At 40.1% G+C, this 18,152-nt stretch overlaps 1 protein-coding gene across 1 annotated transcript in view; it reads left to right on the forward strand.

Annotated features, from left to right (window-relative positions):
• Positions 1-18,152, forward strand: part of LOC120946085 (FRAS1-related extracellular matrix protein 1-like) — a 208,926-nt gene that overhangs the window by 94,354 nt on the left and 96,420 nt on the right. The window contains exons 22-23 of the mRNA XM_040360818.1: positions 8,014-8,155; positions 10,549-10,744. Of these exons, the coding sequence (XP_040216752.1) occupies positions 8,014-8,155; positions 10,549-10,744 (338 nt within the window). The remainder of the gene's footprint in view (positions 1-8,013; positions 8,156-10,548; positions 10,745-18,152) is intronic.

Consider the following 18,152-nt stretch of genomic DNA (forward strand, 5'->3'; position numbering starts at 1 on the left):
ATATTTCTGATTGGACGGTAATTCCATCAATAATACAATAAAATATAAAATTGTTCTGTGTATGGCCACCATTGGATTGGTTAAAATTCATTCTTTTGATGGAATCCCACATAGATCAGATAAGAAAAATTGAAGGGTGTATGATTGGCCACATTAGACGAATATTGCTTATGAATGTTTTTTTTTTCCTTTGAAACCATCCCAAACTCTAATCCCTAATCACAATAAAACAATAAATAAAAGGAAATACATAAAAAATAAATAAATAACACATAAAATAAATAAATTACCGTCTAACTCCCAACTCCCAACAACAACAAAAAATGTCATAAATAAATAATAATAATAATATAAAAAAAAAAAACGGCAGCTGTTTATAATACAGTTTTTATTTTACCAAAGTAAACTCCCAATCAGATTTTTCAACTCCTATAATGCTATTTAATTAAATGGCACCTTTCCTGGTTATAATTAAATACATAATTAATAAATAATACATAAAATAAACAAATGAACCCCAAACTCTAATCCCTAAACCTAACAAAATAAATAAAGTAAATAAATAGAAAAGAATAAATAACACATTAAAAAAAAAAACCCCTCTAACTCTTACCCCTAACAACTTTTTTTATATATAAATAATAATACAAATAATAATGATAATAATAATAAAAAATTATTTTAATAATAATAATAATAATAATAAAAAATATTTTACCAAAGTAAACTCTCAATCAGATTTTACAACTCCTATAACGCTATTTAATTGAATGACACCTTTCCTGGCTATTAAAATACATAATTAATAAATAATACATAAATTAAATGAATGAACCCCCAACTCAAACCCCAAACTCTACAAAATAAATAAAGTAAATAAATAAAAAAATAATAAAATAACACATAAAATAAATAAATTTCTCTCTGAATCTTACCCCTACCTCTAACAAAAAAAAATGTTATAAATAATAATAATAATAATAATAATAATAATAATAATAATAATAATAAAATAGGCAGCTGTTTATAATACAGTTTGTATTTTACCAAAGTAAACTCTAAATTAGATTATGCAACTTTTATAACGCTATGTAATTGAATGGCACCTTTCCTGGCTATTATTAAATACATAATTAATTAATTATTAAATAAATAAATGAACCCCCAACTCTAGCCCCAAACTCTAATCCCTAACCCTACGCACAGAAAATAAATAAATTGCCCTCTAACTCTTACCCCTTCCAAAAAAAAATTTAATAAATAAATAATATTAATAATAATAATTATAATAAAAAAGTGGCAGTTGTTTATAATACAGTTTTTATTTTACCAAAGTAAACTCTCAATCAGGTTTTGCAACTCCTATAACGCTATTTAATTGAATGGCACATTTCCTAGCTATTAAATACATAATTAATAAATAATACATCAAATAAATAAATGAACCCCAAACTCTAATCCCTAACCCTAGCAAAAAAAAAAAAAAGTAAATAAATATGAAAATAAAATAACACATAAAATAAATAAATTACTCTCTTAAGCCTCGTACACACAATCAGTCCATCAGGGCTGTATCCTGGTCTAGGCCAACAAGGCCCAGGCCTTGGGCAGCACGTTGCAGGGGGGCAGCATGGAAAGAGTCGCGCCAGTCAGTGTAGCGCCAGTCTTATGGGGCGTACTGGACAGAGAGGCAAATTAGTCTAGTGCCCCCATAAAGCAGTCGCACTTCTTCCGGCCAGCATTCCGCAACTGTGGGGGGGGCGGAGCTTCTAATTTTGACTGTCCTATTATCCTGAACCACAAACCTTCCTCACTGTGCTATGTATTTTCTGCTGCACCATTGGCATGGTTATATCTTCGTAGTCCTCTCCATAAAATTTGCAGAATTTTGTGCCTAAAGTAGAACTATAGGCAATACTTTTTTTTTTTTAGGGAAGGGAGGGTCTTAAACAGCAAGGGGTGTGGCCTTGACAGGAAGGGGTGGGTCATATTTAAATTAGGGGGTGCACAAGTTTAGTCAGGCCTAGGGCAGCACAAAACCTAAATACAACCCTGCAGTCCATCCGATGAGAACGGTCTGAAGGACCGTTGTCCTAGATTACCCGATGAAGCTGACTGATGGTCCGTCGTGCCTACACACCAATGGTTAAAAAAACGATCGGGTCAGAACGCGGTGACGTAAAACACAACGACGTGCTGAAAAAAATGAAGTCCAATGCTTCCAAGCATGCGTCGACTTGATTCTGAGCATGCATGGATTTTTAACCGATGGACGTGCCTACTAACGATCATTTTTTTCCCATCGGTTAGGAATGTTTATAATAGATTTTTTAACCAAAGTAAACTCTCAATCAGATTTTACAACTCCTATAACGCTATTTAATTAAATGGCACCTTTCCTAGTTATTATTAACCACTTGCCGACCGCGCACCGTCGAAATACGTCCACAAGGTGGCTCTGCTGGGCGAGAGCACGTAATATGACGTCCTCTCTCCCAGCCGCCACTAGGGGCGCGCGCGCCCCCGACTCCCGTGCGTGTGCCTGGCGGGCGCGATCGCCGCCGGGCACACGCGATCGCTCGGTACAGAGCGGGGACCGGGAGCTGTGTGTGTAAACACACAGCTCCCGGTCCTGTCAGCAGGGGAAATGCTGATCTTCGGTTCATACACTGTATGAACCGAAGATCCCCTAGTGAGGCCACCCCCCCCCCCCCACAGTAAGAACACACCCAGGCATACTTAACCCCTTCCTCGCCCCCTAGTGTTAACCCCTTCACTGCCAGTGGCATTTTTATAGTAATCCAATGCATTTTTATAGCACTGATCGCTATAAAAATACCAATGGTCCCAAAAATGTGTCAAAAGTGTCCGAAGTGTCCGCCATAATGTCGCAGTACTGAAAAAAAAATCGCTGATCGCCGCCATTACTAGTAAAAAAAATATAATAAAAATGACATAAAACTATCCCCTATTTTGTAAACGCTATAACTTTTGCGCAAACCAATCAATAAACGCTTATTGCGATTTTTTTTTACGAAAAATATGTAGAAGAAAACGTATCGGCCTAAACTGAGGGAAAAAAATGTTTTTTTATATATTTTTGGGGGATATTTATTATAGCAAAATGTAAAAAATATTATTTTTTTTCAAAATTGTCGCTCTATTTTTGTTTATATCGCAAAAACTAAAAACCGCAGAGGTGATCAAATACCACCAAAAGAAAGCTCTATTTGTGGGAAAAAAAGGACGCCAATTTTGTTTGGGAGCCACGTCGCACGACCGCGCAATTGTCTGTTAAAGCGACAGAGTCCCGAATCGCAAAAAGTACTCTGGTCTTTGGGCAGCAATATGGTCCGGGGGGTAAGTGGTTAAATACATAATTAATAAATACGGTACATCAAATAAATTAAATTAATTCCAAACTGTAATCCCTAAACCCTAACAAAAATAAAATGTAAAAAATACATAATAACAACGATAATAATAATAAAAAAAAGTAGCATTTGTTTATAATACAGTTTTTATTTTGCCAAAGTAATTTCTCAATCAGATTTTGCAACTCCTATAACGCTATTTAATTGAATGGCACCTTTACTGGCTATTAAAATACATAATTAATAAATAATACATCAATGAAATTAAATTAATCCCTAACAATTTTTTTTTTTTTTAATACATAATAATAACGATAATAATAATAATAAAAAAGTTCCAGCTGTTTATAATACAGTTTTTATTTTACCAAAGTAAACTCTCATTCAGATTTTTACAACTCCTATAACGCTATTTAATTGAATGGCGCCTTTCCTGGCGGCGTGTGAAGGTGATGAATTACAACGGTGATATTAATTTGGGATTTTGGAGATTAATCCTTTTATTGGCTGAACAATATTCTCCCGGCCAATCCCGGGCAGACAATAGAATATTTTGTAGGAGACAATCAATGTGAAGGTGGAGATAAGGCCGCAGACAATCCAGGCCGACCCCGGGGGAGCGATTGCCCTTAAGGCTGGTGAGATGGAAATGATTTGGACCACCGCAGGAGGGGACTTGTCTGCCATAGACGCCAGCGCTGCGATGCCCACACCTGCCACATAATCTCACGGGGTGGGGGAGGAGGGGGGCTGTCAATGGTTCTGCTACATAAACTGGGAACCAGTTCAAAAATCAAAATGGAGTGGGTTAGGTTTGCTTCCCAGGAGGCTTTGCACCAGCTGAGGCCTTTCATTGTAGGGCGAGGAGAACGATCCAGGCAGGATGTCTGTTGCCGAATAATTTAACCGGTTCTGCCCACGTGAGGCCCCCCGATCACAGCTGAGCGGTGAGAAGCTCCAAAAAAAAAAATCCAATTCTTCTCTATGAAGGCGATTCACATTCTCCACTCCAAGTCACCTGAAGCCAAACGCCTGAGGCTCAAAAAAGTTTTGGAGCTTCTTTGGAAGCGTGATTTAATCAGATTGGTACGTTTTTTAACCGTTTCTTTTTTATTTTCCTCCCGGAGAAGTGCATTGAAATGTACAATTTGCACGTGTTTTGTCGTATGTTTTTCTGCTCAAATGCAATAATTCAATAAAAAGAAATATTTAAAAATAAATAACTATCAAAAATAATAAACAAATATAATAAAAATAATAATAAATATAAATAAAATTTCCCTAACAAAAAAATTATTGTAAATAATTGATAAATTATAATATTAATAAATACATAGGGCCAGATTCACATAGAATTACGTTGCGCAGCGGCGGCGTAACGTATCCCATTTACGTTACACCGCCGCAGGTTTACAGCGTAAGTGCCTGATTCTCAAAACTCTTACCTGTAAACTTGCGGCGGTGTAACGTAAATGCGCTCGGCGCAAGCCCGCCCCATTCAAATGGGGCGGGCACCATTTCAATTAGGCTCGTTCCCGCGCCGAACGTACTGCGCATGCTCCGTCGGGTAAATTACCCGACGTGCATTGCGCTAAATGACGTCGCACGGACGTCATTTGTTTAGACGTTAACGTAAATGGCGTCTAAACGACTTACGTGTTTTTTTTAATTTTGACGCGAGAACGACGGCCATACTTAACATGGCTTAGAACAACTAGGGCTCAGCCCTAATTTTACACGGCGTAACTCGACGGAAACAACGTAAAGTTAGATCGACGGGCAGCGCGGACGTTCGGGAATCGCCGTAACTAGTCATTTGCATATTCTACGCCGACCGCAATGGCCTCGCCACCTAGCGGCCGGCCTAGAATTGCATCCTTAAGATCCGACAGTGTAATTCAATTACACCTGTCGGATCTTAGGGCTATCTATGCGTAACTGATTCTATGAATCAGTCGCATAGTTAGGACGACCGTAACACAGAGATACAACGGCGTATCAGGAGATACGCCGTCGTATCTCTTTTGTGAATCTGGCCCATAATACATAACATAAATAAACCCCTAATCGTAACTAAGCAATAAATAAATAATAATAACTAAATTAACCCCAAATATAAATATATAAAGAAAGAAATATACATAAATAATAATACATACAATTAATAAATGGAGCCCTAACTTTAAATATAATAATATAATTAATAACAAAACTAATATTACTAATAATATTAATAATAAAATAATAATAATAAATAAAATAATTAAATGAAACCCGTAGAAAGAAAAATAAAATAATAATAATAAAAAAATCTATGAACCCCTAAGAAAAAAATATGAATAAACAAGTAAATAAATAATAATAATAAAGATTACTGTACATAAAATAAATACATAAATGTTCCCCTAACTCTAACCCCTAATCCCAAAACCTAACCCCTTAACCCTAACAAAAAAAAAATCCAATTAATAATATATAAAAAAAACAGATAAAAAAAGTTGAAAAACATAGCAACAAATGATGAAACAAATGACTTTTTTCTCTATTAGCTTTAAAAACGGCGCTAAACCTCAAAAACCCGTAAAAATGCTGAGAAGAAAAAAAAAAACAGAAAATAAAGCCTTTAAAAAAATAAATCGCTCAGGTGAGAATGCAGCCTATAGGCAACATTTTTGCACTTTTTTTTTTCCAATTTGAATTTGAATTTCAGCCGAATTTTGTTTCGGTATTTCAGATTTGTTTAAATTCGTTACTATTGTAGTTTGGAAATTCAGATACATTCGAATAACAAAAAATTAAAACAAAACGAATGAAGCTAAAACAAACACATTTTTCGGCAGTGCTCTACATGTTATGAGCAATTTTGTTTTATCGTTCTTTAAAATTTTTGGACTTTTGCTCTTATTTTCGGATTTTTGAATTTTCGCATTATCGGATATTTGAATTTCCAAATTTTCAAACTCCCGAACTTCTGAGTTTATACGAATTTATCCAAAGTTATGAATTATCTGAAATAACGAATTCCGCATCTAAACGAAAGGAACGTATCAAATTAATAAGAATAAATAATGATAATAAAAGTTGTTATTATGATGATTATTATTATTATTTATTATTATTATTATTAATTAGTTTTGTTCCATTCATTTAGATACAGCATTCGTTATTTTGGATAATTCGTAACTTTGGATAAATTCGTATTCGTTACCTTCACCAAATTTGAAAGGAAATTCCAATACCTATAATTTATTGGTTATTATTAATTAGTTTGCTATTATTTCGGGTTTTCGGATTTACATTCCTTGTAATAGAAGTAAAAGTGATAAAAAAAAAAAAACGCCCCTGTCCCCGGTAGCTCGCGCTCAGAAGCGAACACGCATGTAAGTCCCGACTTACATGCGTGTTCGCTTCTGAGCGCGAGCTACCGGGGACAGGGGGCATATGTAAATGCCGTTCAAACCACACATGTGAGGTATTGCCGCGTGCGTTAGAGCGTGTGCAACAATTCCAGCACTAGATCTCCTCTGTAACTTGAAAATAGTAACCTGTAATAAAATTTAAAGCGTCGCCTATGGAGATTTTTAAGTGCCGAAGTTTGGCGCCATTCCATGAGTGTGCGCAATTTTAAAGCCTGACATGTTAGGTATCTATTTACTCGGCATAGCATCATCTTTCACATTATACAAAAAAATTGGGCTAACTTTACTGTGTTGTTATTTTTTAATTCATGAAACTTTTTTTTTTCCTCCCCCCAAAAAATGAGTTTGAAAAATAATTGCGCAAATGCCATGCAAGATAAAAAGTTGCAATGACCGCCATTTTATTCCCTAGGGTGTCTGCTAAAAAAAAATATATATATAATGTTTGGGGGTTCTGATTAATTTTCTAGCAAAAAAAAAATGATTTTTACATGAAGGAGAGAAGTGCCAGAATAGGCCCGGTGGAGAAGTGGTTAAGGCCCCATTCACACCTAGGCGTTTTTACGCCTGAAGCGCACTGCTCACAAACGCCAGAGGGGAGAATTAACATTATTCCCTATGGTGACTGTTCACACCTGAACGCCCAAACGCCTGTCGCGCGAAGCTCAAACAAGTCCCGGACCTTTTTTTGTCGCGCGAATCGCGCGACAGCGGCGTTTGAGCGTTTTTTTTCCCCCATAGAAAGTAATGGGAAACGCGCGTATTGAGCGTATCGCGCGACAACGGGCGTTTGCTATGGGCGTTTCGTCGCTTTAATCAATAGAACTTGTCGCCCATGCAGAAGATTAAAAAAAATCTACCAGCATAGCAACAAGTGATGAAAAGATGATAATTTTTCCTATTGGCTAAAATAAGAAACGCCGAAGTACAAAAACGTCGCACGACGCTGTATGCAAACGCGCAAATAAGCATGAATACGCGCGAAAAAAAACGCCCGAAAAAACGACCGAACGCCCTACGCTCAGGTGTGAATGCAGCCTAAGATAAACTTTCACAGTGCCCCAGAAAATAAATACTATAATAAAGCAGATACTAGCCTATTGGATACTGCAGTAGCTCCTATCAGCCAATCAGCATCTTTTACCTCCCTGACTCCACTCTTTCAGATTTTTTTTATTTTGTTGTAGCAATGAATTTGTTTCTTTGTATCTCCTCGGTAGAAATGGCGGATTAGAGGTTGAGGCGGCAGATAATAAAGTCATTTCCAGCGTTGCTCTGGAGGCTGAAGATGGAGATTCCAGAAAGCAATCCATTTATTACATCATCAACAACGCCCCGACCTACGGAGAGCTGAAGATGAAGGTTTGTTTCTGAATTTCCTTCCCGTCCAATGAGAATGTTAGGAATCTAAGGCTGAAACTCCAGCGCAACTTTGTGTTTATTAACCTCTTTACCACCGAGGACGTCCCTGGGATGTCCTCCACTTTGAGCGGTGATATCTGAATGATGCCTGCAGCGATATTCAGATATCGCCGTCTTCAGCCGCCGATTCTCTACACCATAAGAACGATCAAAGCGGCGGTTCCGCCACTTGATCGTTCTTATAGGCAGCGGGAGGGGACGCCCCCCCCCCCCCATCCCGCCGCCATTCGGTGCTTCTCTGGGCTCTCCCGTGCCATCGGGGGCCCGGAGAGCGAATTGGCCGGCGCTCACTGCAGAACCATAGAGATGACTGGTGACCAGACAGTCACAGTCATCTCTATGACCGTCGGAGGATCGGGCGCGACGTTATGACGTCAAGCCTGGTACCCGGAAGTAAACAAAGCCGCAATCGCGGCTGTCGGCATGTGATCTGTGATTTTTCTTTCACCGATTTCATGCTTGTAAGCCTGGAGGAGAGATGTGGGGTCTTATTGACCCCACATCTCTCCATAAAGAGGACCTGTCACAGTGATTTCTATTACAAGGGATGTTTACATTCTTTGTAAGGCTGACCTTGGCAAACCTTGGAAAGACTTTGTTCACAAGCCTTTCCGAGGTTTGCCGAGGTCAGCCAAAGTGTCCTCTGGCCTTTTCGGCCGTTTCCGAGGCTCTCCGATACCCCCCCCCCTGCCTCTGGCCACATGCGGTATTCCATGCCATTTGTCATGGATATGCAATAGTCTGGCAGCTTACCTGTTTCCATCTGTCCATTAGAGGCCTGACTCTGTTCTGGTTACCTTCTTATTTCCTCTCCTTCCTGTATGACCCCACCCAGGCCATCCCAGGAAGTCTATAATAACTATTGCACTACAGGCCTGCAGTGCTGTTCAACAGTGTTGTTTGCTCAAGTTCCTGTCTGCAGTGTTCTACGATTTCCTCTCTTTTGGCTTGTCCCTGACTTCTCCTGTTTGCCTGTGCCCTTGACCTTTTGCCTGTCCCTCGGTTACCCTAGTCTGCCTGTTGCCCTGACCTCGGCTTACCCATCACTACCATTTGTCATGCTTGCTGCTTCCCCTCTCTCTCTGCAGAGCGTGACCTAGGGGGTCCCAGGGGTCGCGACCTGGATCCAGCTGCGGCGAAGGCCATCCTCACTACTAGAGGCTCTGGTGAACACAAAGCTGGGTCTTAGACTCCGCGCCCTGGGCGATCTTGGGTTTGCTTCCTCTCTGATCGCAGCAGTCGGCAATAGGGTTCACTACCCTGTGGTGCATCCCTGACCCCCACGGGGTGCACTTGTCACCTGGCCACAGGTGACCTGACACCATTGAAGTCAATGCGGAACAAATATTTTTAGTTTCCATTTGACTTCAATGGGGAAACTTGCTTTGATATGCGAGTACTTTGTATTACGAGCATTGGAATTTCCTTTCAAATTTGGTTGTTGGAATACGAATACGAATTTATCCAAAGATATGAATTATCTGAAATAACGAATGCCGCATCTAAACGAATGGAACGTAACAAATTAATAATAATAATAGAAGTTGTTATTATTATGATGATTATAATGATTATTATTATTTATTATTATTAATTTGTTCGGTTCCATTTGTTTAGATGCGGCATTCGTTATTTTGGATAATTCGTAACTTTGGATAAATTTGTATTTGTTACGTTCACTAACAGCCAAATTTGAAAGGAAATTCCAATACCTATAATTTATTGGTTATTATTAATTAGTTTGTTATAATTTCGGATTTTCGTTCTCTCGAATTTTCACATTTTTGTTTTCAGGGAAAAAAAATGTAAACGGGTTTTCGTTAATTTGAATATTTCCGAATAAACAAATTTGTCGAATTTCGTCGAAAAACAAATTCAGACTGAAACGAATTTCACATGTCTAGTCGCAATATAATGGGTAAAAAATCCAACCTTGAGGATTTCCATTTTGCGTTCTGTAAACTATAAAATAGGTAAAATTTAGGTGAATGGCCCAAGATTGTTTATTATAAAAAATAAGACTCTGTGTTGCCCAATTGTGTCCATTTGTTTATTTTAATTGTTGTAACCCTTTCTTGAAACATGAGAGATGAAATCTGATTGGCTCCGTAAAGTTCCAGGCAAACCTCTAAATACATACATATATATATATATATATATATATATATATATATATATATATATATATATATATATATATAGGGTCTGTTTAGCTGCCAAAGGAACTGTATTTCCTGACACAGGTTCTAACCCCTCCCACCTCCCTTATTATTTTTTTATTTTCCCTAAATTATTTTTGGCCTAAATAACTTGAGCTCTCTGTGTTTCTCTAGGCCGGCCCCCTCTGGGTCACCTTGTATGCCGGAATGAATTTTACGCAAGAAGACGTTGACCTGAATCATATCTGGTATTTTCACACCACAATCCTCGGCTGCAAAGGACACGACAGTTTCCGGTTTTACCTCTCCGATGGAGAACACAACTCACCTCCCGACACCTTCTACATCTCCATTCTAAACCTGGGCAAAGGTAGGCTTGTTTTTTTTACACACCGACCTGAATTCTGTGGAATCAAGGGATCCTTGGGCAACGACCAATTTCACACCCTCAGCCACCCGACATCAGTGATTATTTAAGCTACCTGTAAGAGGAGCATTATTTCTTCCCACTGATCACCAATGTAAGGAACATTCTTCCCACTGATCACCAATGTAAGGAACATTCTTCCCACTGATCACCAATGTAAGGAACATTCTTCCCACTGATCACCAATGTAAGGGACATTCTTCTCACTGATCACCAATGTAAGGAGCATTCTTCTCACTGATCACCAATGTAAGGAACATTCTTCCCACTGATCACCAATGTAAGGAACATTCTTCCCACTGATCACCAATGTAAGGAACATTCTTCCCACTGATCACCAATGTAAGGGACATTCTTCCCACTGATCACCAATGTAAGGAACATTCTTCTCACTGATCACCAATGTAAGGGACATTCTTCTCACTGATCACCAATGTAAGGGACATTCTTCCCACTGATCACCAATGTAAGGAACATTCTTTCCACTGATCACCAATGTAAGGAGCATTCTTCCCACTGATCACCAATGTAAGGGACATTCTTCTCACTGATCACCAATGTAAGGAACATTCTTCCCACTGATCACCAATGTAAGGATCATTCTTCTCACTGATCACCAATGTAAGGGACATTCTTCTCACTGATCACCAATGTAAGGAACATTCTTCCCACTGATCACCAATGTAAGGATCATTCTTCCCACTGATCACCAATGTAAGGAGCATTCTTCCCACTGATCACCAATGTAAGGAACATTCTTCCCACTGATCACCAATGTAAGGATCATTCTTCTCACTGATCACCAATGTAAGGGACATTCTTCCCACTGATCACCAATGTAAGGAACATTCTTCCCACTGATCACCAATGTAAGGATCATTCTTCTCACTGATCACCAATGTAAGGGACATTCTTCCCACTGATCACCAATGTAAGGAGCATTCTTCCCACTGATCACCAATGTAAGGGACATTCTTCCCACTGATCACCAATGTAAGGGACATTCTTCTCACTGATCACCAATGTAAGGAACATTCTTCCCACTGATCACCAATGTAAGGGACATTCTTCCCACTGATCACCAATGTAAGGAGCATTCTTCCCACTGATCACCAATGTAAGGGGCATTCTTCTCACTGATCACCAATGTAAGGGACATTCTTCCCACTGATCACCAATGTAAGGAACATTCTTCCCACTGATCACCAATGTAAGGGACATTCTTCTCACTGATCACCAATGTAAGGAACATTCTTCCCACTGATCACCAATGTAAGGGACATTCTTCTCACTGATCACCAATGTAAGGAACATTCTTCCCACTGATCACCAATGTAAGGAACATTCTTCCCACTGATCACCAATGTAAGGAACATTCTTCCCACTGATCACCAATGTAAGGAACATTCTTCCCACTGATCACCAATGTAAGGAGCATTCTTCCCACTGATCACCAATGTAAGGAACATTCTTCCCACTGATCACCAATGTAAGGAACATTCTTCTCACTGATCACCAATGTAAGGGACATTCTTCTCACTGATCACCAATGTAAGGAGCATTCTTCCCACTGATCACCAATGTAAGGAACATTCTTCCCTCTGATCACCAATGTAAGGGACATTCTTCCCACTGATCACCAATGTAAGGAACATTCTTCCCACTGATCACCAATGTAAGGGACATTCTTCCCACTGATCACCAATGTAAGGAACATTCTTTCCACTGATCACCAATGTAAGGGACATTCTTCCCACTGATCACCAATGTAAGGAGCATTCTTCCCACTGATCACCAATGTAAGGGACATTCTTCCCACTGATCACCAATGTAAGGAACATTCTTCCCACTGATCACCAATGTAAGGAACATTCTTCCCACTGATCACCAATGTAAGGAGCATTCTTCCCACTGATCACCAATGTAAGGGACATTCTTCTCACTGATCACCAATGTAAGGATCATTCTTCATATCATTAGTCTGTATTGTGGTTTGAAAACTGTCACATGACATAAAAAAAAGTATCGGTAAAGTGGTATCGGGACAACCGATCAAAAGTTTACATACCCCAGTTCTTAGTACCGTGTATTGCCCCCTTTAACATCAATGACAGCTTGAAGTCTTTTGTGGTATTTGTGGATGAGGCCCTTTATCTTCTCAGATGGTAAATCTGCCCATTCCTCTTGGTAAAAAGCTTCCAGTTCCTGTAAATTCTTGGGCTGTCTCACATGAACGGCACGTTTAAGATCTCCCCAGAGGGGCTCAATGATATTGAGGTCAGGAGACTGAGATGGCCACTTCAGATCCTTCACTTTATTCTGCTGTAGCCAATGACAGGTGGACTTGGCCTTGTGTTTTGGATCGTTGTCATGTTGGAATGTCCAAGTATGTCGCATGCGCAGCTTCCTGACTGATGAATGAAAATGTTCCTCCAGTATTTTTTGATAACATTCTGCATTCATCTTGCCATCAATTTTGACCAAATTTCCTGTGTCTTTGTAGCTCACACATCCCCAAAACATCAGCAATCCACCTCCGTGTTTCACAGTAGGGATGGTGTACCTTTCATCATAGGCCTTGTTGTCTCCTCTCCAAATGTAATGTTTATGGTTGTGGCCAAAAAGCTAAATTTTGGTCTCATCACTCCAAATGACTTTGTGGCAGAAGATTTGAGGCTCGTCTCTGTGCTCTTTGGCGTATTGTAAGCGGATACTTTGTGACATTTGCGTAGTAATGGCTTTCTTCTGGAGACTCGACAATGCAGCCCATCTTTCTTCAAGTGCCTCCTTATTGTACATCTTGAAACAGCCACACCACATGTTTTCAGAGAGTCCTATATTTCACCTGAAGTTATTTGTGGGTTTTTCTTTGCATCCCGAACAATTTTCCTGGCAGTTGTGGCTGAAATTTTAGTTGGTCTACCTGACCGTGGTTTGGTTTCAACAGAACAAGGGCCGCCATCAGGGGGGTACAGACAGTACACCTGTAAGGGGCCCGGATGGCAACCCCCTATTTTTATTTTTTTTGTAAGGGGCCCGGAGGTCCCCAGGGCCCCGGATGGCAACCCCCCTTTTTTTAATTTATTTTTTCATAAAAAAAAATTCAATTTTTTTTACATATATTTTTTGGTTTTTATTAAAGGGCCCAGAGGTCCACAGGGGCCTGGATGGCCCCAGATGTGCCCCCCCCCCCCCCATTTTTTTTTATTAAAAAAATGTAAACATTTTTATATATATTTTTTTATTTTTTATTTTTTATTTTTTATTTTTTATTAAAGGGCGCCCAGAGGTCCCCAGGGGCCCGAAGGTCCCCAGGGCCCCGGTTGGCTATATATTTTTTTTTTATTTCTTTTTTTTTGTAATGGGCCCTAAGGTCCCCAGGGCAACCCCCCTTTTTTTTTTGTTAGTCAGCACCAAAAGCCCCCCAACCTCAATTTGCTGTGCCACCCTGCGCTTCTCAATTTAGCCCCCCCCGCTTCTCTGCTCCAGGGGGCCCATGCCTGAAGCTGTGTAAGGGGCCCCAAAAACACTGCTGATTGCCATTCTCAATTCCTTGGATATCTTTTTATATCCCTTTCCTGTTTTAAACAATTCAACTTCCTTTTCCCGCAGATCCTTTGACAATTCTTTTGCTTTCCCCATGACTCAGAATCCAGAAACGTCAGTGCAGCACTGGATGAAAGATGCAAGGGTCTGTCAGGAGTCCAGAAACTCATTGACCTTTTATACACACACACTGATTACAAGCAATCAGATCACAGGGGAGGATGGTGACCTTTAATAGTCATTCAAACCCTTTTGTGTCAACTTGTGTGCATGTTATCAGGCCAAAATCACCAGGGTATGTAAACTTATGAGCACAACTGTAGATATAGGGCCAGATTCTCGTAGAATGGAGTATCTATACGGCGGCATAACGTATTCCGATTTACGTTACGCCGCCGCAAGTTTTTCAGGCAAGTGCTTTACTCACAAAGCACTTGCCTGTAAAGTTGCGGCGGCGTAGCGTAAATCACGTGGCGGAATTCAAATTCGGCGGGTAGGGGGCGTGTATCGTTTAAATGAAGCGCGTCCCCGCACCGAACGAACTGCGCATGCGCCCTTCCGTAAAGTATCCCAGTGTGCATTGCTCCAAATGACGTCGCAAGGACGTCATTGGTTTCGACGTGAACGTAATTGACGTCCAGCCCTATTCACGGACGAGTTACGCAAACGACGTAAAATTTTCAAATTGCGCTGCGGGAACGACGGCCATACTTAACATTGGATACACCACCTAGGGGGCATGTTTATCTTTACGCGGCGTATCTCTTACGGAAACGGCGTATCTTTACTGCGACGGGCAAGCGTACGTTCGTGAATCGGCGTATCTACTCATTTGCATATTCTACGCCGAACTCAATGGAAGCGCCACCTAGCGGCCAGCGTAAATAGTGCACCCTAAGATACGACGGCGCAGGCCGTCGTATCTTAGGCAGGTTTAAGTGTATCTCAGTTTGAGAATACACTTAAACATACGACGGGCTTAGATTCCGAGTTACGTCGGCGTATCTGCTGATACGCCGGCGTAACTCTTTGTGAATCCGGCCCATAGTAATAATTAGTGGGGCTTCCCTGAGACCTGACAGTTATTTCCAGGGTTCCTCCATATTAAATTGGTTGGGAGAGGCTTTTCTACTGTAATCAAAGACTACTAAACTGCTTCATTATGTGCAAAAAAAAAACAACAAAAAAAACAAACGGCTTTAAAATTCCTAAAAAAGTAAAAGGAGGAAAAATCATTGCAGACATAAACAGACAATGTCGCCATTATTCACGTTGGAGAATAGAGGAACAATGTTTACAAGCTTGCTGATAATCAACTGTCTGTTTCCAGTGGCCATTCCGATGGGCCATCTGCAGACGTGTTATCGTCATGGCGACCAGCCAGTCTATCAGATCTTTTTTAACGATCACACGCCGTTTTCCCACGTGTGGCATTGCCGTTATCCCTGATGCCTATCCGAATTTCTGTTTATTCTCCAAAGTAAAAAAAAAAAAATTCAAGTGGAAAATAGCGAAGTTTCAGGCCATTTATCCTCTGAATTCTTTTAATTGATAATTTTGTCAGCTGAAGGTTTATTTTATTTTTTGTGTTTTTTATTTTTTCATTTAAATTTTATTGGTCACCCAAAAATATATTTTGAATCATACTAATGTAATACTATTTTTAAATATTTTATCTTATTTATTTACTTATTATATGTATTTTTTTTTGTGTGTGTTTTTTTTCATTTTTTTCTTTTATGGTCACCCAAAAATATATTTTTAATCATAAAAAAGTAATACTATTTTTAAATAGTTTATCTTATTTATTTATTTACTTATTATATGTATTTTTATTTTTTTTGTGTGTGTGTGTTTTTTTTTTTTCATTTTTATCTTTTATGGTCACCAAAAATATATTTTTAATCATACAAATTTAATACTATTTTTAAATATTTTATCTTATTTATTTACTTATTATATGTATCTATTTGGAATATATCTAGCCCGCCGTTTTCGGCTCCATGCACACTGGACGTTAAAATCAATGGGCCAGATTCAGCAAAGAATTACGCCGGCGTATCCATAGATACGCCGCGTAAATTCAAAGCTGCGCCGGCGTATCTTCTTTCTGTATTCAGAAAGCAAGATACGCCGACATTAGCCTAAGATCCGACTGGCGTAATTCTCTTACACCGTCGTATCTTAGGGTGCATTCTCACGCTGGCTGCTAGGCGGCGCTTCTGTCGTTTTCGGCGTAGAGTAATATTACCTAGATACGCTGATTCACAAACGTACGTGCGCCCGGCGGTAGTTTTTTACGTAGTTTGCGTAAGGCTTTTTCGGCGTAACGTTGCTCCTGCTTCTATGAGGCGCACGCAATGTTAAGTATGGACGTCGTTACCGCTTCGATTTTTGAATTTTTTACGTCGTTTGCGTAAGTCCTTCGCGAATAGGGCTGGACGTAATTTACGTTCACGTCGAAACCAGTACGTCGTTGCGGCGTACTTGGGAGCAATGCACACTGGGATATGTACACGGACGGCGCATGCGTACAAAACGTCAATCACGTCAGGTCATCATAGATTTACATAAAACACGCCCCCCCCCCTTCCACATTTGAGTTACGAGCGCTTACGCCGGCCCCATTTACGCTACGCCGACGCAATTTACGGAGCAAGTGCTTTGTGAATACTGCACTTGCTCCTGTAAGTTGCGGCGGCGTAGCGTAAATGCGTAAATGTTTGAGTGGGATACTATAGATTAGCTTCTAAATCTACCATATAGGGCAGGAGTCTCCAGACTTTTCAGTATTAGGGCCACATTGTACATTACTGTACATCAAGGACCTTATTAAATTCTCTTTTACATCAGAATACTCGTCCCTCTTTCATCAAGGTCCCCATTAAAATCCCCGCTAACATCAGAGGTCCCCATCATAGCCCCCCTTTGATTAGGGTGCCCATCTGAATCCTTCTTACATCAGGGTCCCCATCAGAAGAAGTCCCTTTACATCAGAGTCCCCCTTACATCAGGGTCCCCGTCTAAATCCCCCTTACATCAGGGTCCCCATCTGAATCCCCCTTACATCAGGGTCCCCATCAGAAGAAGCCCCTTTACATCAGAGTCCCTATCAGAGTCCCCCTTACATCGGGGTCCCCTTCTAAATCCCCTTTACATCAGGGTCCCCTTCTAAATCCCCCTTACATCAGAGTCCAACCTTATATCAGGGTCCTCCTCAGAATTAGACCCTTTACATCAGAGTCTCTATCAGAGTCCCACCTTATATCGGGGTCCCCATCTGAATCCCCCTTACATCAGAATCCCACCTTATATCAGGGTCCCCATCAGAAGATGCCCCTTTACATCAGGGTCCCCATCAGAAGTAGCCGCTTAACATCAGAGTCCCCATCAGAGTCCCACCTTATATCAAGGTCCCCATCTGAATCCCCCTTACATCAGGGTCCCCATTTAAATCCCCCTTACATCAGAGTCCAACCTTATATAAGGGTCCCAATCAGAAGATGCCCCTTTACATCAGGGTCCCCATCAAAGTCCCCTCTTACATCAGGGTCCCGATCTGAATCCCCCTTACTTTAAGGTTACCATCTGAATTCCCTTTACATCAGGGTACCTCCTCAGAGTCCTACCTTTTATCAGGGTCCCTATATAAATCCCCCTACCTTCTGTTTAAAAAAAATCCCCCTTACATCAGGGTACCCATCAAAATCCCCCTTACATCAGAGCCCAACCTTATATAAGGGTCCCCATCAGAAGTAGCCCTTTAACATCAGAGTCCCCGTCAGAGTTCCACCTTACATCAGGT

This window comes from Rana temporaria, chromosome 7, assembly GCF_905171775.1.
Source record: "Rana temporaria chromosome 7, aRanTem1.1, whole genome shotgun sequence".
In the NCBI taxonomy this organism is placed as follows: domain Eukaryota; kingdom Metazoa; phylum Chordata; class Amphibia; order Anura; family Ranidae; genus Rana; species Rana temporaria.